The sequence below is a fragment of the Molothrus aeneus genome, chromosome 28, assembly GCF_037042795.1.
Source record: "Molothrus aeneus isolate 106 chromosome 28, BPBGC_Maene_1.0, whole genome shotgun sequence".
NCBI lineage: Eukaryota > Metazoa > Chordata > Aves > Passeriformes > Icteridae > Molothrus > Molothrus aeneus.
In genome coordinates this window covers 4,438,880-4,466,439 of record NC_089673.1, presented here as the reverse complement: position 1 = coordinate 4,466,439, position 27,560 = coordinate 4,438,880, and the positions used below count along the sequence as shown (strand labels likewise).

Sequence of the window (27,560 nt, the reverse complement as noted above, 5' to 3'; positions counted from 1 at the left end):
AGGACACATTCCCTGCGTCCTGTCCCTCCATCCTTGTCCCCAGTCCCTCTCCAGCTCTCCTGGAGCCCCTTCAGGCCCTGCCAGGGGCTCTGAGCTCTCCTTGGAGCTTCTCCTCTCCAGGTGAGCCCCCCCAGCTCTCCCAGCCTGGCTCCAGCGCTGGAGCAGCTCCAGGGCCTCCTCTGGACTCATCCCAGCAGCTCCAGGGCCTCACACCCAGTGTCACACCCATGTCACACCTCCCACCTCACCCAAAACTCCAGCCAGGGCCTTGCAGCCCGTTTGGAAGCTGTGGTAGATTTACAGGTGACACAGGACAGAAAAGAGCCCTGTGCACCCCAAGGTGCCCTTAAACCTTTCCCAACCTCTGTCACTTGCCCAGCTCCTGAAGGGCAAATCCCACCCCTGACCCAAAGCAGCTGGGGCTAAGCCTGCTTTTAAAAGTAATTTATTTGGATTTTCCACATCCTTTCATGAATTGCAAATATATTAACAGAAAAGAATTTTTTCCCCCTAGGACTGTACAATTTTTGAAATTAAAAAAAACCTCAAGAAAAGCAAAAAAAAAAAAAAAAAAAAAGGACAAATTACATTGTTTCAATGCAAATAGCAACACCACACCCACACTTTGCATTCTTCCATAGTTTTGTTGTAAGAAAATGACAGTTCCCTAATTCTCTTCAGTGAACACTTGCTCACCTCCCTGCCAGTGTCTCCGTGCTCAGCCTCTTCCTCCCTGTCCCTCCTCAAAGAGCCAAATTTTAGTCCTTCAATACTAATTTTGTGTTTTTCCTTAGAATGTAAAATAGCAGCAAGGGCTAAATGTGACCCTGGATTCTTGGGAAAAAAGAAAATACCTTTAAGGTAGGATGACCATACAAAGCCAGGAATGTTTTTATGTATTAAATCTTCCAAATAGCACAAAGGTCCTTTGAACATCCCAGCTCAATTAAGAGCTTTTTCCAAGGGGTTGACAGTTTTACTGCAGTTTTCAGGGAACAAATAAAAAAGAAAAAAATGCCCCACAATTCCTGGATCTCTGGTCCCCACATGAACAACTTTTGTTATGGAAAAGTAAATAGCACCTGCTTCCTCCTGCTTTTTGTTTAGAAAATATGCTGGGAACCAAAAGGAAGCCAATTAACACGGTAATTAGTGGCGTTCCACAAGTGCTGCCTGCAGACCTTACCGGGAGGTGCTGCTCAGACTCCTCTGGTGAGGGATGTGCTGGGAAAGCCCAGCAGGAGAGACCCAGGACCTCGGGAGCAGGGCCTGGGAGCTCTGCCCTGGGTGCGGAGCAGCTCCGGGCAATGCTGAGCCCTCCAGGAAGGGGAATCACCCAGAGCAGCCTCAGCCCCAGGAATGGATCCCTGTGAGGGCCTCACTCCAGCCCAGATCAGCCCCAGCCCCAGCTGATCAAAGTGCAGGGCACAGGCACAGAGCTCCTTTAACCTCTGCTCATTCCTCAGATTTTAGAGGGGTTTTTTCATTCCCTCCGAGGGGAATTGAAGCCTATTTTTCACTGCCCATCCTCCTACTTCAAAAAAACCCCACTGCACCACAGAATTCTATTTTTGCTCAGAACTTGGGGATGATTTTTCAAAGGATAAAGGTGTCCATGTGGCTCTTGATCAGAGAGAAGCTGGGACAGAAGAGGTGCCAAGTGGACAAGGACAGAATTCAAAAGAAATTGAAGTGTGAAGGAAACTAAAGAGACACCTAAAAACCAATAGATTAAGAAAAAAAAAATTAAGACTGATCACAACAAATACGGTGCTATGAAATTTGTATCATTCCCAATTTATTAGGCATAAATTGCTCTTTAAAACTGCTTGTATCATACACTTTCTTTATCATCACTGCACAAAGGGCACCAGTTGCTGCTGCAGAATGCTACAGAGAGCAGTTTGGACTCACTAATGTGGCACAGCTTTCTCCTCTCAGAAACAGACCCTCGAGGAAAGGAAAGTGTTCCTAGAATGGGAAACTGAAAGAACAGCTTACAAAAATAAGGTAAAAGACAAATAATTGCACATTTTTGCCTCCTGCTTGGACCACACTTTACAAAATAGTTTTCAAAGTGATAGCAGACCTAAGGAGATACTGATCTGAGACAATTATTTGATGCATTTGACCAAGGTTCTGATTGTATTAAGGCTTCCAGTCTTCCCACTCTCACAGGATTAGGGGTTTGATGTTTTACGTTACACTTGTATCTACATTTCTCTCTTGATTTTTCCCTTTATTAATTTTTATTCTTCAAAGGGGAAGAACAAGTTCAAGGGGTGCATGAAAAATGAAGCAAGGTGGTGCTGACAGAAATACAAAGTAAACACTGACCTTTCCAAAACCGGGTGAATAAATTAACTCATGGTTAGAACACGAAAGCATTTGATGAAAGCTCTGATCCTGCAATGTGATTCTCCTGCAGTTGCACCCTGGGCAGGGCCAGGGCTGTTTCACGTGGCCTGGCACACGCCCAGTCCTGCTTGCTCACTGGAGACACTGCAGCTTTAAGGTCATTGACACTCCCTGGCATTTAAGTTACACTACAATATGCAAAAGTCTTGAACAGCCTGTTTGTCAACACTGTCCTTGGAGAACTTGGAAATGAGGTTCAGCACTCTGCTTACCAAGAAAGACCCAAACTAAGACACATTTCTGGAAAAAGAACAAGACACCTCGTCATTAGTACTATCCCCACATCTACTGGCTTCCATACAGCAAAGCACAAGTCTGTCTTCCATGATATTTTTTTTCCAGCAAGGGGGAGTTCAAAACCAGCATTTTCTCCTCAGTCACTGCCATAAATGTGTAAGAGCCAACTAGTCAGACTCAGCAGCAGCTGGATATTGCACTGCCATGAACTCTGCTAAGCTCAGGTCTGAGGTGCACTCGTGGTGTCAGTGGAGAACAACGACAGTGCTGGCTCAGAGATGTAGAACCCAGGATGCCAAGGAAGGGGAGAACACGACAGTACCAGTCACACACACTCAAGCTCAGACACTGGCTCTTGGAGGTTAAAATTCATCACTTTCCACGGCGTGGAGCTGCGTGTCGTCCGCGTCCGTCATGCTGCTCTCCTGGGACTCGTCTGTGCCCACTGTGGGGACAAAGAGACCTCGGGGTCAGGGGCTGTCCCCCTGCACAGCTCCCCCTGCCACCAGCCCAGCCCAGGCAGGGCAGCCAAAGCATCCACAGGAAAATTCTGCTTCCCCCCCCAGATTACCTGAAATTACTTTAATTTGTCCCGTGTAGCCCGGGCAGTCATTCAGCTGAGGCTGTGGAACTCTTCCACACTTTCTCTGCACAGCCAGGGAAGCTGAACAGTGGCAACCCAACACTTATTTTGTTTGTGCTTATTGGACAGACTAGGCTGTTAGGTTTTTTTTCCTTTTTAATTTTTTTTCTTGTTTGGTTGGTTTTTGGGTTTGTTCTGCACTGCTCAGGTGTGGCTCAGCAGTTCCAGTCTCTGTCTCCATCTCCTGGTCAGAACAGGCTCAGCCCAGGGAGCTGGGGCTCAAAATCACCCCAAATACAACAGCAGGGAGAGAAAAACTGGGTACTTCCAGAAGTGCAGTGCGGGGTAAAGTTTCCATATTAAAAACCACACAGGACCAATAAAAACCAAGGTGATGTACAGCTGTCACCTTTCCCTATTATTCAGTTGAGAATCTGCAATTGCAGGACACAGCCATTTGTCTATTAGTAAGAATCCAAATCCTGCTGTAGGTCCTTCTTTGTGGGAAGAGAATTAAATTGCTTATTAGCATGTATTTTCTATCTCCATTTCAGCCTGCAGACAGGTCAATATTTATGACTGTCCATGCTTTATTGAATTTATGTTCATAATCAAAAGCTGAGAGAAGAAAAACCTGGGCTATTCCTTTCTGTGAATTACTCCCCATAGTGTTTTATTTTCTCTTGATCCAAATCAAACTGCTTCCATGACCTTCATCAAAAGCCACCTTTTATATTCAGCACACCACGTATTTGGATCCAACATCCAGTTTAACTTCTGAAAAAAGCATCTGCAGACAACTTTAGCTGCAATTCATTTACTCTGAAGTTATTTGATGCTTTATGATGGAATATTTGCAGCCCTGGGAATGTCTTGCTCTCCTGGGATACTCTTAAAGCCACCCATGATTTGTATAAATTTAGAGTTACCACAATCTCTGTTGAAGTACATCTAAAGGAATTTCACAACCCTTCATGCCATGCTTTCTGTAGGGACAATATAGGAATGTGCCCTCTGTTAATTGAGTGACAAAACTATCCTTTGTCCCCTCAAAAAAAAAACCCAAAAAAGCCCAAAAGTTTCTCTCCTTGATGAGGTGAAAAAGCCACCTCATAGGCCTAGGGGACTTCACCTCAAACTTAAAGACAGATAATTAGACAAAAAGGCACAAAGTCCCACCTAGGCAATCTGGGGAAGAAAAGAGAACAAAGAAACGAATCACTTTTGTGAAGTGTTTTACCAAGAGCAAAAACCTCTTGCACCTGACTCAGTTTTTCTCTGTTTATTTTGCCTTTTATTAAGTCTTTTTGTTTCCAACACTGCTGATTTTACGGCCCCAAAAGTAGCTGAGCTATCTTGAGTGAGTAATAGACCTCCAAGGGCTTATGAGACCTGGCTCAAAGAAGCCACTATTACTGGACAATGGATGAATTCTGAGTGAAGAACCTCCAGAGCTCCCACTCACTGGGCAGAATGTTCCACCTGTTAAAGCTGGGCCTACCCAGAGCTCAGGGCAGAGGCTCCTGGAGCACAGAAATGTTTCACCTGTTAAAGCTGACCCTGTCCCCAGGCTCAGGGCAGAGGCTGCTCCTGGGCTGGAGCACAGAAATGTTAAAGCTGGGCCTACCCAGGGCTCAGGGCAGGGGCTGCAGCACAGAAATGTTAAAGCTGGCCCTCCCCAGGGCTCAGGGCAGGGGCTGGAGCACAGGAATGTTAAAGCTGGGCCTCCCCAGGCTCAGGGCAGAGGCTCCTGCAGCACAGAAATGTTAAAGCTGGGCCTACGCAGGGCTCAGGGCAGAGGCTCCTGGAGCACAGAAATGTTAAAGCTGACCCTGTCCCCAGGCTCAGGGCAGAGGCTCCTGGAGCACAGAAATGTTAAAGCTGGCCCTCCCCAGGGCTCAGGGCAGGGGCTGCAGCACAGAAATGTTAAAGCTGGGCCTCCCCAGGCTCAGGGCAGAGGCTCCTGGAGCACAGAAATGTTAAAGCTGGCCCTGTCCCCAGGCTCAGGGCAGAGGCTGCTCCTGGGCTGGAGCACAGAAATGTTAAAGCTGGGCCTCCCCAGGCTCAGGGCAGAGGCTCCTGGAGCACAGAAATGTTAAAGCTGGCCCTGTCCCCAGGCTCAGGGCAGAGGCTGCTCCTGGGCTGGAGCACAGAAATGTTAAAGCTGGGCCTCCCCAGGCTCAGGGCAGAGGCTCCTGGAGCACAGAAATGTTAAAGCTGGGCCTCCCCAGGCTCAGGGCAGAGGCTCCTGCAGCACAGGAATGTTTCAGCTGTCAGAGCTGGCCCTCCCCAGGCTCAGGCAGAGGAGGCTCCTGCAGCACAGACCTGACTCGTAGGGGTAGCACTCGCTGATCTGCTCCTCGCGCGTGATGGGCTCCTCGTCGTCGGGCAGGTAGCGTTTGTCTATGGCCTCCTTGATCTGGTTGTTGGCTCCTTTGGGATCCAGGTCCATTGCCCAGGAGAAATTCATTAGGGCCAGATGTGTCTGACCCAGCTTTTTATAAACCTGAACAGAAAGAAAAAAGCAGGAAAGGCTGCATTTACATGAAGCTGCTACTTGAAGGTTTGGGGAATGAATGTTCCACAGTTCAGTGATGTTTTATGGAAAGCAATAGAGGGTGGGTATGAAAAACTTATTATTATGTGAGCCCCAAGGGAAATAAGTATGTGTAGAAAGAGCAAGTGTTTCTATTTAAAAATAAAAAGAAATAAACTAGCAGCTAAGAGATTCTTTATCATTCAGGGCAGATGGGGAAGTTATTTATCTGTGTTAAGGATTTAAACAGTGAAAATCTTCAGTTTGTCTAGACATGGCCACTCATGTCAGTTTGGAGGTCCAGCCACTCCTGGACAAATACCAGTGAACACATTTCAGCACAAATCCTTTAACTCTCTCCAGTTCAAACAAAAGAAAGCAATCTTGCTGATACAGAGTTCTCCAGCTCTGTGTTAGAGGGAAGTTTGTCTTGGTGCTCCCAAGTGACCAGACACTCCCCACAGAAAGCTGCAGAAGTTATTTAAAGCTTATCAGCAGAGGTGGTGGTGGGAAGGAGGATTTCTGTCACTAGATCACTTCTCTGGCATTTCACACAAGAAGGGTTGGAATGTAGCTGCTTCTTGTTCAGTATTTAAAGCTTTGGGAATTTTTAGAAAACTGCTCCAAGTGGAAGCATCTTAGTGACAGGCATCAAATTTTCTCATTAAGCAGCAAAGGAAGTCAAAGAACTTAGGATCACAGTGAAGTTTTACCTACCTTTCCTATTAAAAAGTAAACAAGAGACTCTTTGGGAACAATCTGTTTCAGTTCTTCAAGTTCTTGTAAAGCCGACTGAAAGGTTGGAAAGAGTGTTTATATTAGGCATTTGAAACCAAACACTTCTAGTGAAACTTCTGCTTTACTTTTAAATTAGTTCTTGGTGCTGGAGCTGTTTACTCTGCTGTGACAGTCACCTGGCATCATTAAGAAATTCAACTGAAAAATATTTAGTCTGCAGTTAGAAATAAAAAAAAGTTTGAAGTTTTCCCTTTCAGTGTGCAGACATGTTTCTGAGGCAAGTTTCAAACAGAACTTGGCTTGTCTTCTGGAGCCAAAAAACATTGGCCTGAGGAAAAGCTGCTGGATAAACAGTGTGGGAAGATCTTCTGTTCTAAACAGGGTTCAGGTCAGCAGGGAATCAGCCCAAAACTGCTTCACTTCTGACTTTGCACTCCACAGCACAACCTTGGAAACAGCTGGTTCTTATTGCTGTAATTGGATATGGGGCAGTTGGCTGAGTTTTTTTTAGAAATTTAGTATAAATGATAGTGGGTCAGACTAAAACAATAATTTAAAAAGCAACACCTGGTGGCCCCAGATTTTATTACAACCAAAACATTCAATGCCACCCTGCTGAGGGTGGCACTTGCCAAAGGAAATGCTTCCCATGTCCCAGGCTCTTCCTGCAAGGCCTGGTGCTCCCCAGGTGACCTGGAAAGATTCCCAAGGCACCCCCATTCCCAGCTACAGGGATTTCAAGGCTGCCACAAGCACCCACACTGACCTTGTACTTCTCATTTGCAAACAACACCGAGGCTCTGTGGAATTTGCATAGTGGGTTCTTGGGGTCGATGTTGATTGCTTTGTTCAAAGTGTCCAAAGCCTTCTCAGATTTCTTCAGTGCATGTTGGACCTGGCACACAAAGAGAGAACAATTCCAAAAGGGGAAAAATAACAGCTCATCTGCTGGGCAAGGACAAACCCTTCTGACCATGTTTACTTACACCCTGCTCCTTTAGGAAAGTATTTGCCCACTTCTAGACCAAGTCTGAGTTTTCTTCTACAGGAAGAAAAATCCTCCTCACCTCCTCTGCACCCCAAGCCCTTCTCCCCACCCAAGTGAAGTGCCATGTACTTACTACTCCAATGTGACACAGCAGGACTGAGCTCTGGGGGTTGATATCAAGTGCTTTCTGGAAATGCATTTCTGCCAGACTGAACTTCTCCTGTTTGTAATAAATCATTCCCAACCCGTACCTGCAGCACAGAAACCATTCTGGTAAGTGGCACTGGATTTTAACCAAATTAGTTCCTGTTAGTGAATGTGACATAGCAGGAATGGTTTTTAGCCTTGCCAACCTCATGTAGGGTGGGAAGAGATTTCCTGGGGGAAAAAGCTGTCTAAAATTTTATTTTTTTGTTATCCATTGGGTGGCTGAAGAACTGATGTCTGATCCACAGCAAGACTGGCTAAATAAAAGGACACAAAAGTTATTAACACTATCACGCTCACAGATCTAACTTTTACTGCTTTATATATTAAAAAGCTGTAAGAAACAAAGTGTGTCCTAAGGTAGGAAGAGGCTGAGATCTCATCTCTCCAACTGCAACTGAGGACACATAATGCACAAAGAATGCTGCCCAACAGGACAAAATAATGGGGTAATACAGCCTAAATAATCTGTGAAAACAAACAAAAAAAATCATCAATTTTTTGCCTTCCTTGTGAAAGTAGGCCCCCATCTTCTGCAGGAATGGCTTTGCTCTTTTCCAGGAGGGAAGAGCAGTGGGCAGAGGGTGGGATGGTGGCTGTCCCATCCCTGGCAGGGTCCCTGGCCAGGCTGGATGGGGCTTGGAGCAGCATGGGCTGGTGGAAGGTGGCACTGGATGGGCTGTGAGGTCCCTCCCAGCCCAAAGCAGACAGACAGAGCTGTTCCTCCAGAGGGAATCCTGCAGCCCAGGGAGCAGCAGGGTTTGTAAAGCCAGACCTACCAGGCGTTGTAGTGCCGGGGGTTGACCCTGATGGCGTTTCTGAAACAGGCCAGAGCCTTGTCCAGCTCCTCTGTCAACACAAACTCGTGGCCCAGCAGGGTGTAGGCATAGGCATAGTTTGGATCCACCTGGATGGCCCTCTGGAAGAACTTGATGGCAATGTCGTGCTCCCTTTGCAAGCTGAAGCAGTTTCCTGCTGCACACCAGGCCTGCAACAACAGCAGGGCAGGACCAGAAGCCTTTTTACTACTCTGAGTGACCAGAAGCCTTTTTACTACTCTGAGTGACTAAATTTGAGCTGAACACATTTATCTATACTGCTTTAAATAATCATAAATAACTTCTAGACTAAAAAGTAAAAAATAGGAATAAATCAACAGTTAGTTCAGGCTCATTCCTGTGAAGCAAGCAGGGCTAAACACACCTTCTAAAATAAATAAAGAAGCAAGCTGAATTACAGAAATGGAGAATCCATGGACACCCAACAAGTTTGCACCAATTAGATCCTTTGATGACTAATGACTAAAGCTTTTGAAGGTGTTGAAAAGGCCAGAAATAAAACATCTTTAAGAATAACAAAGGGGGAGATGGTATTTTATTTCTTCAGCTCCCTCCAAGTGACAAATCTGGAAATCTGCAGAGGAAGAATTTTAGCAACAACCTCCTCTTTCCCTGCTGCTCAGCACCCATCAAGACTGTAAATACCACAGCCCAGGGTCCCCCACTTCCCCAAATTTTTAGCATCACTGCCAAAGCACATAACTATTTTCCACTGCTTGGATTAGAATCTGCATTTCCCTCTATCCTGACTAATCTTACTACAACCACCAACTGTTCACTGAGTTTGTTTTCCACTCTTAGACAAACTAGCAGGATAACATGAATTGGATTTCCTCCTCCACCAAAAAGATTTCAAATATCCTCTACAGTTTGCTCAATTCTTAAGAGCACATTTATCAACTCACATATTTTATTTTTACTGTGGCACTTATTGAAAGATCTCTGGGTTTTGGCATATTGTGACTACATTACCACACACCCTGCAGTTTAATGGACTTTGGTATAAAAATGTGCAACATCTTGTCTGCAAATAAATTCTAGAACAAATATTTTAAGTGCCAGTAAATTAGCTACAGCAATTAAAAGGTACAGGAAAAAGATATTCCTTATCTCTGCACACTGGCAGCAGCAAGAGTCACTGACTAACCCATGATCTTCCTGGTTGAATAGTGCCAAGGCAAATTTAAATAACCATTAACAGATAAAAGGTTTCAACCTGTTCCACATAAGCTGATATTCAAATTTTAAGGAGCCATTTCAGGCATCAGCAGTTCATGCCAGCTCCCTCTCCAGTTTTGCCATGTTCAGGTGTATTCCCACTGGAGAGTACACTGGATTAGAGCTCAAAGTTCTGTTCTGAATCACTGATTTTACCACATACAATTCCCCTCTTCTCATTCAAGCCCACAGCATTTTATACCTCTGGTGAGTTTTTATCCATGTCTGTCAAATCCTTAGAAAGAACTGAAAGGGCAACATCTTTCTGCAGATGCCAGAGTGTTGTTGAATAGATTTCCATGCCTTCTACTCTGTAGTTTTCAATCCTCCTCACTTCTGAAAATATTCTCTCAGCCTGAGAACAGAAATGAAACTTAAAATAAAATTCCACCCACCAAGGCAGAGCACAGAGGTCAAGGTCCAAGGCCCCACATCCAGCCTGAGCATCCTCTTTACTTTTTAAGTGTTCTACACAGAGCTGCAAGCCCTGAACTTTCCTTTCAAGGGAAGGAAGTGACTGGATCCCAGGATATTTATGCCAGCAGGAATGCAGCCAGCTCTCCCTCCTGCTGACTCAGCTGCATTCCTGTTTCTGTCCATGCATGAGTGAGGCAAAACCATCACCCACAAAATCAGAGAGAGTGCAACAGACTTTTATGGGCCAGCTGTTATTGGTAACCATCCAATAAAGAGTGACAGGACAAGGGGTGATGGTTTGAGGTGAGGTGGGATACTGGGCAGGGATTGTTCCCTGGCAGGGTGGGCAGCCCTGGCACAGGTGCCCAGAGCAGCTGGGGCTGCCCCTGGATCCCTGGCAGTGCCCAAGGCCAGGCTGGGCAGGGTTTGGAGCAGCCTGGGACAGGGGAAGGTGTCCCCTGCCATGGCAGGGGTGGGAATGGATGAGCTTTGAAGTCTCCTTCAACCCAAACCACCCTGGAATTCTGTGATTAAAATCTGCAGGCTCGCCTTTCTAAATAATCTATGGAAGCACCCAGCATCTGTTCCACCTGGAAACAGACTGTGCACAGCTCCAAACCTCCCTCTCCTTTGCCTCCTGCACACATTCTGCCAAGGAGTGCTGAAAACCCTTAGCAAACAGGCACATCAGCTGTCAGGACAACAGTGCCAAGGAGAGAACTGTGGGACTACCCTGAACTGCTCACTGCTGATTCTGGAGCAGTTTGGCATCACCTCAGCTGTGCCAGTGCTTCACTTGTGAGGCTGGGAGGGAAACTGGGTCACTGATGTGATCAGAATTAACTAGAATGGAGAGAAGTGTTTTGGTTTAGAGCTGAAATTGTTGAGTGATCTACTCTAAAACAGTGCAGTGCACACAATTCCATCAGCACAGCAGGAGACAGAGACAGGACACACAAGGAGGAGACCCCAACATTTGGATACTAGAGGAAGTAACATTAAGAAAAAATTTTAGGAAAGCTCAATGAGGAAGCAGATTCAAGACCTTAATCCATTCCAGGTGTAACTTTTATATTTACCTATTTACCACAACTGCAAACTTTGCCATGGATTTTACAGGAGATCTGCAGGGTTTGTGTAAAACTGCCAAAGCAAAGAGAGGAGAGGAAGGCCTGGCCCCCATTCCTACCTGCATGTATTCTGCCAGCTCAAAGTAAGCTCTCCCAATTTGGCACAGCACCCAGCCTGTGTTGTAGTGGTGGGATGGCAAATGGCTCAAAATATTGATGGCTTCTTTGCAGTTGTATGAGCACAAGGCCAAATAACCTTTCCCCATGTCCCGGAGAAGGCTCATCAAACCTTCTAGGAGAAAAACACAATAAATAAAAGTGGGGGAAAAAAAAAATCACAGCTGAGACTTATTTAGTTGGAAGTGCTAATCCCAAAATCTCTCCCTTGTGCACTCCTCCTATGAAAACCTTTCAGGAGTTCCCAAACAAGGTTTATATACTCTTAACATTATACACTTCATTAACATGAGCATGATATTCTGATTATCAGCTAGAAAATAATGAGTCCTTAAACTCTGGGGCTCAGAGTGAGTGGAGTTCTGCATTTCCAGCAGCTATTCAGACATTTCTTTAGGTCTGAGCAGTTCCCACAAGCCTGGTAGCCATGGATACATCCTCTTGCTGCCTGGAAACATTACTGAGCCAAAAGAGGGGAATTCAGCATTTTCCTTAGGATTTTCTGACAATCTGAATAAAGATTTGTTTTTAAACAAACGGGAAACATCAAGGGAGAACAGACCACATAAAGCCCATGTTAAGAGGTGACTGGGTTATGAGTAACTCCTTTGGATCAGTTTCCAAGGATAATACTGTCATAAATTACATACTTTAAATTTTTCAAGTTCTACTTTATAACAACATAACATAATCATAATAATATAACTTATTCTATTATCATAATTTATACATTGTATAACAATTTATAATACTTTATATACTTTGAAAATACTTTAATCATTAATAAGGACCAGAGCTTGCAAGATTTATCTGCTGACAATTACCACTCTCAATATTCCTTCACATGTTTCTAAGTTAACAAGACGTTGAATTAAATCAGTTTTTATCACTACACAAAGGTGAGAGCTGCATGCTAAACGAAATGGGAAAGAAGCAAATACTGAAGCAACATTAAAACCCAGATATATCAGATTTTACTGTTCTAGAGACCAACAGTGCTCAAACAGACCTGCTGCTGCCTTCTGTAGCGTGAAAGCTTGGATTTGTGGTGCAACAGTGGAAATTTTCCCTTCTGAAATGATGGAAGAGTCCAGTTTGGTAATTTCCAAACTGTCATTTAAGTTTGGTTGAGTTATTCCTCCCTTATTTGTTTTACTTTTTGTTTTTCTGTTTGGAATCTTAGGTGGAAACTTCATTTTTAATTTTTTGCTATTTTCCTGCAAATAAGAAAAAGAAGAGTTACATATAAAAGAATCTTTTCAATCCAGAAATCTAAACTCGGGAGTAAATTGTGTAAAATTATGTGTAACAACCATGCCCTGCTCACGGCAGGATCTGTTCTTAAGGTGCTACAAGTGCTGTAATACATGGGAATTCACAGCTGGGTGAGGAAGGCAGGGGTTTGCAGCACTGGGAGCTTTGGTACCTTGGTGGTGGAGCTGTCGCTGGTAAACAGGCGAGAGCTTCGCCGAGGCAGCGCGTTGGGTGGAGCAGCAATGGTTGGGCTCAATACCTGAGGTGTTGTACTGAAAAGGAAAATGGAAAAATGACACACGGACAGGCGAGCTTCTTTGCTCCACTTTTAATAATAATAACAGCTTTTAGATTTGCTTTAACCAAAACTGCTCCAGTACCAGGATTGTTTTACCTTGTCTGGGGACCAGAGCTCTGTGTTTGTGCAACAAGAACTGGAGTGACTTCCCGGCTGTTCCCACTCTGGGAGAACACAGATTTTGTTCCAGCCTGGCTGATCCTGCTGACAGCCTGCACAACACAGAGTTTCTACAGGTTTGTTATTATGTCACTCAGGAGTCTCCATTTCTGCTGTGCCAAACCCATCCCACTCCGCCCACCAAGCACTGCACGAGGAGAAACAGAATTATTTGAATAAAGGAGAGAGCTCCCCCATGCCCAGGGAAAGCCATCCAAAGTGTTTCTCCTTCTACCTGTTAATAACAGCAAGTCTACAAAGCTTGTGCACTTCATTTGAAGATATAGAATCTCCATCTAATGGCAAGAAACTATATGTTAAAGTGCTTGTGCAAGAACAAAAGGGAATTAAAATACATCATATTTAAAGGCTTTTTCCTGCAGAAAGTTGTAAAACAACCCCACAAAAAATAGAAAGAGATTTTAAAATTATCCTATTACAATCCCATTCAGAAACCATTCACAAACTGCACAGCAACTCAGCCTGTTTTCAGAACAGATCCTCCTCTTCATATTTTAAAAAGCATTAAAAAAATTATCTTTCTGCCTCCTCCAGGGACACCAACATTCAATTCAGTGATGGCTGTTTGGAAGAGACACCAGAAAGGGACAAGGGGACCGAGAGCAGCACAAGCAATGTCACTTTGTGCATTATCCAGCCCCTGAGGCTCTGGCCTTCTGATCCTTTCCCAGATTCTGTTACCAGAGGATGGTTTAGTGGCAAGGAAACTTCCTGCCCACTCAGCCAGGAAGCCCTTGGATTCATCCTAATGCTTCACTCACTTATGTAAGTGTTTCCTAGGAAACTGCCTCTGTTCAGCCACAGCTCCACCAAACCTTGTCTGACACAAACTGGAAGAGCAAAGTGGAAGTGGCACAGTCACTGCTTGCACTGGACAAAGCATGAACCAGAATTTAGGTTGTTTATTAAAATGTATTTGATATTTATGTTTTTGTAGAGGCACAGCTCCACCTGGGCAGGGCCTAAGTGTGGAGTAGTGAAGTTTACACCTCAGTGCTGCTGTGTCACACTCAGCAAAGCAACAAAACAGCAGCAAATCCAACTTGATTTCCCAAAGCTCTTCAGCTCCCAGAAGAGCTGCACCTTACAAACTTTATTTCCATTTTCAGACTCATGGAAATTTCCCTTCCTATATGTGCACAGTCCAGCACAAGCCACTGTTTCCAAAGGGTCCTGAGCAAGCACAGGGTGGGGATTGGATCAGCCAAACAAAGCACATTCCTCACTGACTCTTTTAGCACAAGGCCCAGATTTCCCTTTCAGAATGGCACAGCATCAAGATTTGTCCAGAGCAAACGTGGCAACTCAAGTTATAATTTTCAGAGATTCAACATTATTTCAAAATAGTTCCCCCTATAAAACACCAACACCCCTCATGCAACTTGTAGATTTACTAAAAATACAGGGGAAAAATCATCAGGTTTTTGTTTTTAGAAAGGAACAAATAGTTCTTCAACTGTCACCAACATTCCACCTCTCATTTATCACTATGGCAACTACAGCAGTTTCTTCCTGAGTAAAGCAGGCATTTTTTAGTTTTAGCAAGACTTTGCTGAGTGAAACAGCACCATTCTATCAGTCCTTCACAGACCAGCAGCAGGATTTTTATTACTCTGGTCTGTAAACTACAACTCAAGAACTACTTGCAAGAGATCAGCAGCTTCAGCTCTCTTGAGGCTTCAGAAAATACATTAAATAAATAAAACAAACAACTCCAAGTCTTCGCACTCCACCCTGCAAACTGGAAAGTTTGGATCTGCTGTTGTTGGGAAGCTTCAGTGTCTGTACAACCCCTCTGTGATGGGAGGTGGACAGAACACAAGAGATCTTCCCTAGGTTAGCCCAGCAACCACAGCCTGGGCATCTGGGGGGGAAAACTTGGCTCCCATGTTTTTTTCCTCTGCATTATGGATTCTTCTTTAAAGTGCACTGCAGTGCCAAGCTCTGAGCAGAGGAGCTGGGCTCAGAATGCCAGGTACCTTCTTTGAAGGTGCTCCGGTGGATGGCACGTCGATGACAGAGGAGGAGTTGGTGTAGTTCTGTAGATAGGATCCATCTCCAGGGCTTGGGGTTTCTAGTGGCAAAATTCCAAAGCTGAGAACAAACCAGAGAGGAAGGGTCAGTGTGTGAATGTTAGACCTGGTGAGCTGGTCTGATGCAGGGCTTAAACCACAGACCCAGAGCATGGAATATCCTGAGCTGGCAGGGACCCACAGGATCACCAGGAGCTGGACTTCAAGAAAAGCTCTTTACAGTGGCCTTTCTTCAGAATAAAGTTTATTCCAGAGCAGTAGCATATTCCTTCAGAGATTTTTTTCAAGTGAGAACATGGCAATAAGCAATACCTTGAATCAACAATTCCTCTCCAAATAACCAACTGCTTGTTTAAAAACCAGAAGAGATCAACACTAGGAGCAAGAGCAGTTCCTGAAGTTGTTTGGGTTTCCCAAATTCCCCCACCAAGTGTGTCTGAGTGTGCTGTGCAGCCCCAGCCCTCCTGCTCCAGATCCCAAAGAGCAGCAGCAGCTCAGCCCTGGGCAGAGCTTGGCCATGCCAAGGACTTACCTTGGAGTTAGTGGGCTCAAAGCTGCAGGTCCCCCCAGTAAACTCCTTCCAGTTTTTGGTTTATTTTGAGCCTGTTTGGACAATATGGCAGTTCCTGACCCCAGAGGGACAGAATCTGAGGAAATCACAGCCGAGTCAATGTAAGACATGGAGGAATCTGAATTCAAGGAGGAATACTTTGAATTGGAGGACTCTAGGTTGATTCTGTTCAACTCCTGAAGAATAAAAGGCAGCTCTTAGGTACTCAGGCTATAGTTTAATTAACATCTTTCAGTTAAGCTGGAAAAGTGAACTGATTTCAGTAAATGATTTTACAATGATTTGAGAAAAACTCACAATTGTGTCCTGGGGTGTCTCCATGAGGACACTCTCGGGCTGTCTGTGGGATATGTTGTGATTAGACACCACTGTTGTGCAAGTGTTGGGCAGACAGCTGCTGAAATTCTGTAAGGATGTTAATTTAAATGTTTGGTCAGGGTCTGGCTTTTCACCTGTAAGAGTGGAAGGAGATTTAATAGTTATTCCTGGGTCTATACACTGAATATTCTGAATATTCTGAGTCTGAATCAAGGGCAGGGGACAAAGGATTTTAGAAGTGTTTTAAAACCTTTGGGTTGGAAGGGACCTTTAGGAACATGTCATTCCAACCCTCTGCAATAAGCAGGGACACCCTTCACCAGACCAGGTAACTCTTTGTACTAAAGCAGAAGTATTCTTCTACTACAAAACCCCGGACAATCAATATTTTTTATAATTTTCATATATTGGTTTTTCAAGCTATTCTCAGAAACAGGTTCTAAGTGTCCACTAAATGTAGGCTGGAAAGCACATTTGGATTGTTAGATCCAAAAGTGTATAAATAATGAAGATGGAAGAAAACAAAGACAGAAGTTTTAAACAATGGTTACGTATTTTAAATGAATTGTTGCTCACAAAAACCTCTCCCAAGAATGACATGAGTAAAACAGTTCTGCAGACTCACCTATTTCACATAGTGATTCAAAAGGGGACCAGAGGAAAGGATTTAAACTAAGGCTCTTTTGGTAACATTCTGATCCTTTGGCAAGCCGGTCTGTCTTGCTGCAGAAAGAATGAAACAGTTCACAGGGAAACTTCAGCACAGCATTTTTGCTCAACAGAGTTTTCCAGAAGAGGAGTTGAAAAACAAAAACATGTTGAGAGGCATAGAAACATTCCTCATCTTTCAAGCCCAAGAAATACTGAGTTCTTTTGAAGTTACTTGACATATTTAGACACAGTTGTCAAAAAAAGTTACATAAGCACTAGAATAGCTTGAGAATTTTCATTTTTAGGGAGATGCAGTTCTTTGCAACAGCTTGTTTCTTTTTTGCCAACAGTAACCTGATTGCCAGCCTTCCAGCCATCTTGAGTATCTATGGATAATATTTTTGCAAAGAAATTAGCAGCTAAACTGAACACTTAAGTATTTGGCTACAAAGAAATAATATTGAGAATAATTGAGAATAGATCTAGTAGAGAAGAATCCAAGAGCCCAACTACTCTGATCATTCACATTTACTGAAACCATTCTTGCATCTTGGCAAAATCAAAACACAATTGGCAAATTATTCTGCCCAGCACCCTGAGAACTTTGATTTTAGGGTTAGAGCTACACACAACTAACACAGATAGTAACAATCTAAATGGTAACACTGAGAAACAGGCTGAGAGTTTTTCTTAGGGAAGAATTCAGAGCAAATCCAAAGGTATCTAAAAATCTCAGACTTTTGGATTGCATTCTTACCCACCCAGAAAAGAGGAATTTGTGTTTTCAGTCTTTGGGTGAAAATTAAAACTACCATTCCCAAAGCAGCCTGATTCCACAACTATCCACCTGAACTTATCATGCTCCAAAATGGTGCAAACCAGAGAGAGGTGTCTCCTGTAATGACTAAGGATATGTTTGACTAAACCTGGGCTTGGTCAAGTAAAAACCTTCCAACTTTATTGGGCAAAATGAAAATCAACTTTACCAGTAGACATGTCCCAGTAAGGAGAGTGTAAAGCATGCAGAGTCACCAAACTCCATAACAATGTCATCATGGCTTTTCTGTTTATTCAACACTCCACCAGACAAGATCTGCTCTCCTTCTGCAAGCCTTTTTAAAAAACAAGAGGTTTAAAGGGGTTACAAGGCTCACAGTACTGGCACTCCAGTGTTTTCACCCTGCTGCAAACAAAAACAGAAATCCACTGTCAGTGTTCACAGGTTTTAAACCACAAACCAGTTCCTGCAAATGAACATTAAGTAACCCATGGATTCCTCTACAACAGGGAGGTTCAGGACTCTGCAGTCAAACAGCTCTACTGGGAGGGAAGAAAAACAAAACAAACCCAAAAGCACAAAATTCAGCACGACTTTTCCAAAAGTGGCCAATCCTGGCATGAAGGACAAGAGAATCTTCAAGACACTTGATCTTTGAAGGTGCTTTATCTAAGCAAAACCAGTGCTTAATTTGGCTTTGTTTCCCAAAGAAATGCAATCTGTAAGGCCCCCCATGCACTGAGTTAAGAGCCAATATTGGAATATGGCAGAGATCATGGATTTTAAAGCCTTTCTTTCTTGCAAGAAGGGCTCAAAAGGAGAATGAAGGGTCACTTTGCACCTCCTCCACCTGCAGGAGCAGCAGCACTCACACAGAATGGGCCACTGGCTGGCAGGCTTCAAAATTACTTTATACAACTGCTGGGGTGGGAGGCATTTTTCAGGCATCTGAGCCCAAACACCTGAACAAACAAATCAGCTTTTCTTGCCACCGCTTGAAATTTTACTTGTTTGTGTATGCTTCTATCAGAACAGACCATCCCCACAAGAAAATAAGGCAGAGCTGTATAAATGAGCCCATAAAAGATCTGTTTTCTTTCTACACAGATTGGTAATTCCTGTCTAAGTTACTCAACAATTTTTAGAGGTTTTTGCAACATGGGTTAATGCTCATTAGATCCATATCCGAAAGCAAAATAAATTGAACTTAATTTTTTGTGCTGAAGGACCAATGAATTTCTAGTTTATACAAGACAACATCTTCCAAAGAGAAATCCAAGCAAAAAAAAAATAAATCCATTTGTAACCCTGGACAGAACATGAAGGATTTACTTACTTGCTGAGGTCCACACAACATTTTGCAAGCAGGTATTTACACTGTGGGGTGGTACAGCTGTGTCCCTTTAGGAGCCTGTAAGCTTTGTAGGCCTTTCCTGAGCGGTAGTAACACGTTGCCAGTAAAAACAGTGCTTCTTCTGAGTGAACTGGGAAACAAAATCATCAGTGACATGTTAATCATTTTAGTACCAAAAATCTGGGGGCAGAGAGTAAAAGCCAGCCATGGATAAGGTGGAGTAAAATGGGTATGGTATTAGAAATTCATGCCTGAATGAAGTGTTCTTTATCTGTTGGTGGTTATCTCCCTATGCCATTTCCTTGGCTAGTCAGATGAACTCTTGACATCTACAGCTTTGAAGGAACTTTGATCCTTCTGGCTACCCAATCTGAAGAAATGATGAGCCAGCTTGCAGGTAGAACAGCAGCAAGCCAAGCAAAGCAGCCAGGCCAGAGCTGCTTCTTTACCAACCTGCTGGCCACACCAAGGCTGACTTGGCTCAGAGTGTCACCACGCTGCAGCTACTTACAACTGATGGCTGTTTCCAAATTTTCTTCCACTGCAATGAATTATGTTCCATACTGAGGATGTTCTACTCAAAGAGCTTGAGTTGACACACAGGTTTGAGACTGAGGTCAGAGCCACTCATGGTTACACCATAAATGACAGAATCAACCCCTGAAGTGACTTTAATCCTTCCTGTAAATTCACTGATTTTGTATATCCATGGTGGCTTAACCCACTCTGTACTTCCCCAAATGTTACACTCATATCACCCTCACACAATGGTATTTTAAATCAAAAGCTGTGCATGAACACAAGCAACTTCAAACTCCAACCACTCAATAAACCCACATTACCTTTATACTTTTCAGAAGACATTATCCTGCAAATGGAATTCAGCATTAAATAAATAATTTTGATGTTTGCTCACCCACCTATAGGGAAATCTTTAGAAAAATCAATACGAGCACTGTATAAAAACCTCTTTGGGAATCTGCCCAAATCCTTTGCTTCACTGAAAACTGACTATTTTAAGTTTTTGTCATCACCTGAACAGTGACAGTGGAAACAGAAGACCCAAACAGAGGACATTTTATTAAGCTTTATCCTAAAAACACCAGAAGACCTTTTTGAAAATTCAAGTTAAATCAATTTTTATCCACTACTTGAACACATATTGAGAGTTCTGGGAAACCACCAAGCCACAGATGTCCCATCAAGGACAGTAATTGCAGATAGACCAAAAAGAAGTTTCTCTCAGGGTGAAATCACTCCTGCCAACATGGAGCCACTGTATTCAAGTTCTGCAGCTTCCACTCTGCAGTGCAACCACTTCTTTTAACCAGGAGCCAGATGTTTTGTTAGCAGTTAATTGCTTGCACCAAGTGTCAGCATTCATGCTGCTTTCTCTCAGCACTGCTGGCCACTGAAAAAGGCTGTTTGAAGTGCTCTTGCAGAGAATTATTCTGCAAAGATGTGTCACTATCAGGTATTTTTCTACTGGCTGCTGCAAAAAGTGGATTCTCTTTGTTCCAAAATCCTTGGCAATTACCTTCAATCTACCATTTCCCTGCACCTCACAGTGTGTTGTGTTCAGGGGAGCTCTGTCATCCCTAAAATACTATTTTCTTCACAAACACCTGGATTATCAGGTTCCATAATACCCTACACAACATTTCTCATTTCAGCACCAGATCAAACACCCCAGATTCCATTTGTAACCCTGACACAAGGAAAAAGAAGCCTTTATTTCTCAAAACTTAGGTTTGTGCTTCCATTGTTAAGACCTGCATCGTGGGCATGGCAGGCAAAATATTTCATTACAAAAACAGAGCATGAAATAGCTTATACAGTTTTAATTCAAATTATAAGCTTGGGTTGTTTAACATGAGAAATTATATGACACTTGTATTTCAGCTCAAGGATTGGGGTTTTTTTGTGTGTGTTAGTGGTTAGGGAACAATACCTTTCAAAACAGAGAATGAAAGTTGACCACCAGTATCAAGGAGAAAGAAGTACAGAAGAACAAAAAGCTTATCTGAGGTCATGGAGAAAAGGTTAGAGAAATAAAAGGTGCTAGAACACACCAAAGGAGTGTTTGAAGGAGCCAGAGAAAGTACAGATTGGTGTTAGTGCTGCCTGCTCACTGTCCAAGATACGCCAGCTTTACAATGAAGTAACACTTGGCAGGGATTCAGCAGGAGATACCTGGTCCATATGTTCTGATTCTCACTGTCTCAGTTTCACAGTGCTTTTCTCTCACCATCACAAGACTCTCTTTGAGCCAATCAACATATCTGAGCAGCATTATCAGCAAAGACAGCTTTCAATGTCAAGCCAATTTGTAGAATTTGTGTGCTGCATCTATCCTCAAGTGCCCTTGGAAGACATGCAATGCTTGAGGGTTATTAAAAAACCCCCAACATTCTCCCATTTGGTACCATAAACCAGATCACTGTAAACACTGCGCTTAAACACACAAATCTGAATTTAATTTTCAGGAGATTTTACTGTAAAATAACATTGCTGCTATTACATGATTTGATTTTCCAGACTAATTGCAAGGCATCCCTCTGCTTTCCCCAAGCAGAAAGCTTAAACTTCATGATGAGAACAGGAGGAAAATAAAGCAGGAGCAGAGGCTCACAAATCCCAAATTAGAATTGATAAAAAGCATCAGGTTTACAATTGCAAAGTACACACCTTCAGCATATAACCTCTCTGCGAGGAACACGGCATCGCGATAGGCGTAGTGGTTCAGTGCTTGCCAGATAGCAGCCTGCAAGGCAAGAAAACCATCTTCATTTAGCTCTGAAAATGCAAAAAAACCCATCACCTCTCACTGGCAAAAGGCAAAGTTCAGCTTGGTTTTATAGAGCTATAAAACGAGAGGGGAGGGTTAACATGGCAGCCAAGTTGTATTTGTTTCAGCTATTAGGAAGGAGGTTTAAAAAACCCCACCAAACCCTGCACTGAAGTCATGTATCAACCTCAGAGTGTTTCTTACTCATTACCAGCCACAATCATCCAAACCCCTCAGAAATTACTGAGTCCTAGCCTGGTGCACAACTCAACACCACACAACAACACCTTCAGTGAAGATAAAACCAAAATCCAACCCCAACTGGTCAGAGTATCCCATTGAAGCATCTCCCCAGGATGCCAAACCAAAGCCCAACAGGCCCAGAAACCTCTCAGGGGTTGATCAAGATGAGACTTGTAATCTAGAATTTCTCTAATACTCATCAGCAACCAAAGACAAATAGAATTTGCTTCTAAAACCCACGAGACACTCCAAAACGAAAAGAAATATTCCACAGAGAAAGCAATACTGTCCTGCAGAGCTATTCCCAGCTGGAAAGGCAAGTGCCAATTCCATCTACAAAAAAAAAAAAAAAAAAAAAAAGAAATTTAAAAAATCCAAACATCACAGAGTTACATGTACCATATGCTACTTCTTCCAACACAAACTTGACAAACACAGGGTGTGAAAACTGTGCAAGTTCTCTTCACGGGAAGCCCACACAGCCGTCATGAACAGCACACACCAGGGCTCCCAAGTACTACAGGGAATGTTACAAACAAATCTCTACAGAGAATCTCTTTTTTCCTATCAGTAGATCCCAAGAATATGCTTAAGAAGTCAACAGGTGCTTTTAAGCTTGTGTGAAAGTATTTGGACGTATTTAAAAGTGAATTCTCTTGGTCTGATCATTACAACACAAACACACTGTTGTTTCTCTCTGCTTGTATCCCATATTTCAGATAACTGAGCCTCAGAGCCTCCTGAAGTGATTCCTCCCTGCTGCCTTGAAAGGATCCCAGGCTGAAGGTGGTTCCACGCCCTGCAGGCAGAGCAGGGCAAACAGGGAGATAGAAGGTCAGGGTTACAATCTTTGAAGCCATCCTGAAGCCAGAGCAGCCCAAGGTCTCCCATTTCTCTTGCTCCCAAGAGCAGTTCTTCCTTCACCAAGCCACAAGTGACATTTAGATGAACCCAGCCAAGTTGTGGCAGGTTAAGAATCCTGTCTTTGCAGGGCTGTAACTCAGCCAGCTTACAAAACAAAGGTGTGGGGGTGGGAGTGGGAAAATCAGGGTCATCTGACTGCTGAAACCACAGCAAGTTGCCAGGAACAATCCTGCCAAAGGCTAAGAGGGGACACGAGGGATTTGGGGCTGTGTCACAGCCACTTTGTAAGAGTTACACTACACCCTGGCTCAAATAACAATTGTTGTGGAGCAGAGTCCCAGTGAAAGCAAGAAACGAGCTGGTAGAATCCCTGTTCTCTAGCAATTATCATTTTGCAGCCCAAAATGTGCCTCCTGCCCTCAACTGCCCCGTGCTGCAGTCTGGATCCTCACACACACTCTCCTAAAAGAGCAGGAAGAGGAAAGGAAGGCAGCAGGGAATCAGCCACACGTATGCAGCAACAATTGTCCATGGGAACAGATGCCTAAACCATGACTGGGCCTCAAAAAAGAGGATTTCTAGCCCACTGTCTACAAGGATTAATCTCAATATAGCACAGTAATTTAGTTTGTTCTAGAAGAAGCACAATGCATGTACACAGCACCAGTGGCACTAAACCACACCAGAAGAGTGTTCTCAGGGCTGCCTCATAGGAAGGAGGAAAGTTGGAAGTGTTTCCACATTTTATTCAAGTGTGCTTGCAGAGAGGATGAACCTCCAGGTCCTAATCACTCTTTTTAAAAATAATTAATTTGAAATGCAAAATTAACAGGAATTCCAAAACTACCACACACAGCCCTGCAGCAAGGCATCTTCATAAAGGAGAGCAGGAAAACAAAATCAGATTCAGACAGGTCCATCTTCTACCCAGAAAATCCTGTGCACCGTCCAAGTGTCACCTCATATCTAAGCCAAAGAGCTCTTAAAAGAGATGTTCTCTTGTGACAGTTATACAACCTTGGAAATTGTTTTCCAAGCTGTTTAGGCTATATTGCCATGCTAAGCAGATTCTGCCATGGTTTCAGTCTTCAGGGTGGGCAGGGAGGAGGAGAGCCCTGGGATGGGCCGTGCTGCATTCCCCAGTTCCACAAACTCTGCCCACTGAACAAGCACACGTTGGTCCTGCAGCTTGCAGCCAAGTCCAAGCACCATTGCAGTGAGTCACAGCAGATGATCACCTTGAACAGCTAAATTCCAAGCAAAGTGCTCATTTTCTTTCCAAGATGTTTTGCAGAAGTATTTGGAAGGCATCCAGCCTGTTTCTTAGCACATGGGACACAGTTTTATGTTGGAGCTGAAGGGTTTTAAATCGACCGTATCAGGAAGAACAGCACAGGGCTGTAAACTCTGGCACTCTGTTCAACTTCAAAGAATTTTAAAAGTTAGCAAAAACCTAACCAGTGGCCAGAATGCCTTCTGGGACATGAATTTCATGTAATTAAAGCACAACATTTATAAGGCTACATACAAATACAAATTCTGTTATTTATCTGTCGTGCTGTGACAAATAAGTAACATCACAGCTGTGAGGATATAAGGATGACAGTTCTTTCCTGGAATGCTGAGCCCTGTAGACATCTGAAAGACTGGGAGAGAACAGACAAATAGACAGGAAAAAAATCTCTGCAATAACAAAAATGAGAACTAGTGTCAACTTTCCCAATCATTTCATTTAAGTAAATTATAAAAACAGAGCTAAGTACGTGGACTTCAGCTAAACTGGGAATTCAGAAACGCAATGGACTTCACCCAGACACAAATAATTCCTAAACTTATCAGTGCTCCTGTAAGTGAGGAACAGCAGTAAAACTGACAGCAGCAGAACTACTGCTAAAGGAATGATCCGTCATTTAAAAGCAGAATCTAACTAGATGTAGTCAATCTAAATAGATATATTCAACATAGCAAAGCCTCATCAAAACATCTAAGCTAGGAAGAGGTTAAGAATGGAGAACAGGATTAGAGGGGTCTTTACCTTGCTAAAATACCACAACAAGACCCCACTGTTCTATCAGGGAGCTCTCAGGAGAGCAGATATTTCCACTTGGTCAGTCTACTTAGCACAGCACTGGAAACATTTGGTATTGTTTCCTGTCAGCTTCACTCATTCACACTGCAGTGCATTCTTGCTTCCTTTTCTATTGTAATCCCATGTTTTCCTAGAATGCCCAGCTGGTGCAAAACAACCAGCCCAGCTCCACAGCTAACACCAGCGGTGCAGGATGGCCTCTGCAGGAGAGGGACCAGCTGGCCAAAAGCATTTCCAGCACGGCGCTGACCCTGCTCTCAGAGGGGATGAGGAGAGCAGTGCCATCAAGGACACAAACCCCTGGTCTACAAGAATGTCCTCACTGTCACCATCTTCCACAGACAGGGTCAAGTCAGCAGGATGGGTTTCCACAGGAGCCTTTCTTCCCCTTCCACCTTTTCATTAGAAAGAAAAGAGCCAAAAGCAAGAATTCTCACTATGTCCATTACAGAACACAATCGTGTACTAACAAGAGACACTGCTGCCAGGAACCTCTTGCTGTAACTAGAAAAAAAGCCCAAAACATCCTGTTAAAATGCTAAAAATATATTTTAAAAAAGAATGGGAATATGAATGAGATGACTGATTAATGAAAATTATGAATAGTTAGAGAATGGGCATACAGGAACTGCGGAAAGAAAAAGCAGCTCTTAATTCTGTGAATCACGACTTTTGGATGGGAAGGCTGAGCACGAGAACAGGAAACCCATCAGAGTAACTGCAGTGAGACTGAAACGCGAGAGAAAAAAACTGAAATTTACATTATTTTCTCTCCCATCAACCCGAAAAAACCAACTCCTTGGGAATGAGGAACGTCCTTCACTCGCACGACACGGAGGGATCCGAGCACGCTGCGAGCATTTAAACACGACACGGCAGCAAACGCAGGAAGGTGAGCGAAGTATCAACAGGTCTCCCGGGGGACCCGCGGGCCCTTTCCTGGGAGCCCAATGGGCTGAGGAGCGGCGGGGACACCGACACCGACCCCGGGGGCCCGGGGGGCAAAGGGGCGAGCGCGGCCAGCCCGGGGATAGGAACGGGAGGCTGGAAGGGGAAGCCTGGCGGGCTCCGGCAGGAGGGAGGGCGGAGGAGCTGGAGGTCCTGCGGGCCCACCGGCCGAGGGGCCGCCGGGAGCGGCCCGGAGCCGCGGCCCCGGAGCGGGCGGGGCGGCCTAACCCGGGCCGGGCCAGGCTTTGGGGCCTGAGCCGCCCGGGGGTCGGTACCTGGACGGGTTCCTGCAGCACCGTCATCCTGCTCTCTCCGGCCTCCGCCTCCTGGTCGCTGAGCCCGAGCGGGGTGGCCCCGGTCCCGGCCCGGCTCAGAGCGAGTCACGGCGGGGCCCGGCCCGGCCGCGGCTCATTTGAACCCGCACCGACCGTTACCGGAGCGAGCGAGGCCGGCGGGCGCCGAGTCCGCCCGAACCGGCGGCGGAAATACCCGAACCCTCCGCCGGAAATACCCGAAGGCGCAGGCGGAAAGAGCCGAGCGTCGACGGAAAACAGCTGGGAAAGCCGCGCTCGGCAGCCGGGAGGAAACTCGGCGCCGGAGATAGCCGAACTGGGGCGGAAATGGCCGAGCCTAGACGGAGATGGCCGAGCTGGAACGGAGGTGTCCGAGCAGAGGCGGAGATGATCGAGTGAGGACGGAGATGGACGAGCGTGAGGGGGTTGGTGGAGGCCGGCCGGGCCTGTGGCTCGTCCCTCAGAGCGCCCGTGGAATGCAGAACTCACACTTGGTGCCACAGAACGGGCTCTGGGGATCCCCAGGTGTGTCAGGAACCCCCGCGTCTCTCGGGGTGCTGGTCCGAGGGCTCCCCCTGCCATCACCAGTGCGTCCTGAGCCAGCCCGGCCCCCGCCCTGGGTTGGGCTGGTGGTTCCCGAGTCCCCGTTCCCATTGCCGGGGTCAGCACGGCCCAGGTCGCGTCCCTGTCACTGAGGGGTCCATGCTGATGGTGCTCCCCACATAGGCTCAGCCACGATATCACAAAATCGAAGGATCATGTGGGTTGAGAAAGACCTCGCAGATCATGGAGTCTAACCTGTGACCGACCGATTGCCACCTTGTCACTAGAGTGCCACGTCCAGAGCACTGAGTGCCACGTCCAGTCGGTCCTTGGACATCTCTGGGCATGGGGACTCCGCCAGCTCCCTGGGCAACCCATTCTGTGGAGAAATTCCTCATGATGTCCTCATATCCAGGAGTAAAACTGGCAGACAGGGGTGTAAGTACAAGGCAGGTAATTTGCCAGTTACAACTTGAATGTGTTTGAAAGTGCGATATCTGGCACATAGAGCTTTAGCAAAAGAATGGAATAAAGATGCACAAATAAACCTCAAATTGTTAAATGCACTGACCTATCAATAGCCACCTGCAGCTAGCAGAGGCCTTCCTTCTCCAAATCCTTCTGTGGGCTTGGTGAATGAGCCATAACAGCACCCCGATGCACACACACCTACACACAGACTCTGTGCTCCGTCTCTGTTCAGTGCTCTGCGCTTGCACTCGGGCCCCAAGGTCAGATCCTGATGTGCTGCCAAACACACGTGGGCAGGGGCTGTATCTTTATGTGAGAACAAAAGCTGTGTGTGGAGCAGGAGGGCTCAGCCTGCCTCCTTCCCCTCTTTCTCTGCACTTCTGCAAGGTGTAGTTACAAATTTGTTACAGGCAGCAAATCTGCGCGTGTTTGCATTCAGAGTGTGAGCAGGTAAAG

General features: G+C 44.9%; 1 protein-coding gene across 4 annotated transcripts; it reads right to left on the bottom strand.

Moving 5' to 3' along the window:
- Positions 1-1,766: 1,766 nt before the first annotated feature.
- Positions 1,767-26,251, bottom strand: CDC27 (cell division cycle 27). Of its 4 annotated transcripts, none has more exons than XM_066566815.1 (19): positions 26,073-26,251; positions 21,554-21,629; positions 18,848-18,995; positions 17,720-17,845; positions 16,708-16,805; positions 16,062-16,216; positions 15,726-15,940; positions 15,140-15,254; positions 13,077-13,210; positions 12,855-12,954; positions 12,438-12,645; positions 11,371-11,543; positions 9,967-10,119; positions 8,487-8,695; positions 7,634-7,751; positions 7,279-7,407; positions 6,492-6,566; positions 5,564-5,744; positions 1,767-3,100 (listed from the first exon to the last, which is right to left on the bottom strand). In XM_066566815.1, the coding sequence occupies exons 1-19, from the start codon at positions 26,097-26,099 to the stop codon at positions 3,018-3,020; spliced, it is 2,523 nt and encodes an 840-aa protein (XP_066422912.1). In that variant the 5' UTR covers positions 26,100-26,251; the 3' UTR covers positions 1,767-3,017. The 4 variants fall into 4 exon arrangements, with proteins under 4 accessions (XP_066422912.1, XP_066422913.1, XP_066422915.1 ...); XM_066566816.1 differs by having other exon boundaries at positions 11,371-11,540; XM_066566818.1 differs by having other exon boundaries at positions 11,371-11,540; positions 13,077-13,192.
- Between the last annotated feature and the right edge of the window lie 1,309 nt (positions 26,252-27,560).

Excerpts from the sequence above, each read along its gene's own strand:
- CDC27 (XM_066566815.1), bottom strand. The coding sequence starts at position 26,099 with ATGACGGTGCTGCAGGAACCCGTCCAG. Across the intron at positions 12,955-13,076 it reads AGCTCTGGTCCCCAGACAAG|TACAACACCTCAGGTATTGA; the intron begins GTAAAACAATCC and ends TTTCCTTTTCAG. Across the intron at positions 5,745-6,491 it reads TTTACTTTTTAATAGGAAAG|GTTTATAAAAAGCTGGGTCA; the intron begins GTAGGTAAAACT and ends CTTTCTGTTCAG.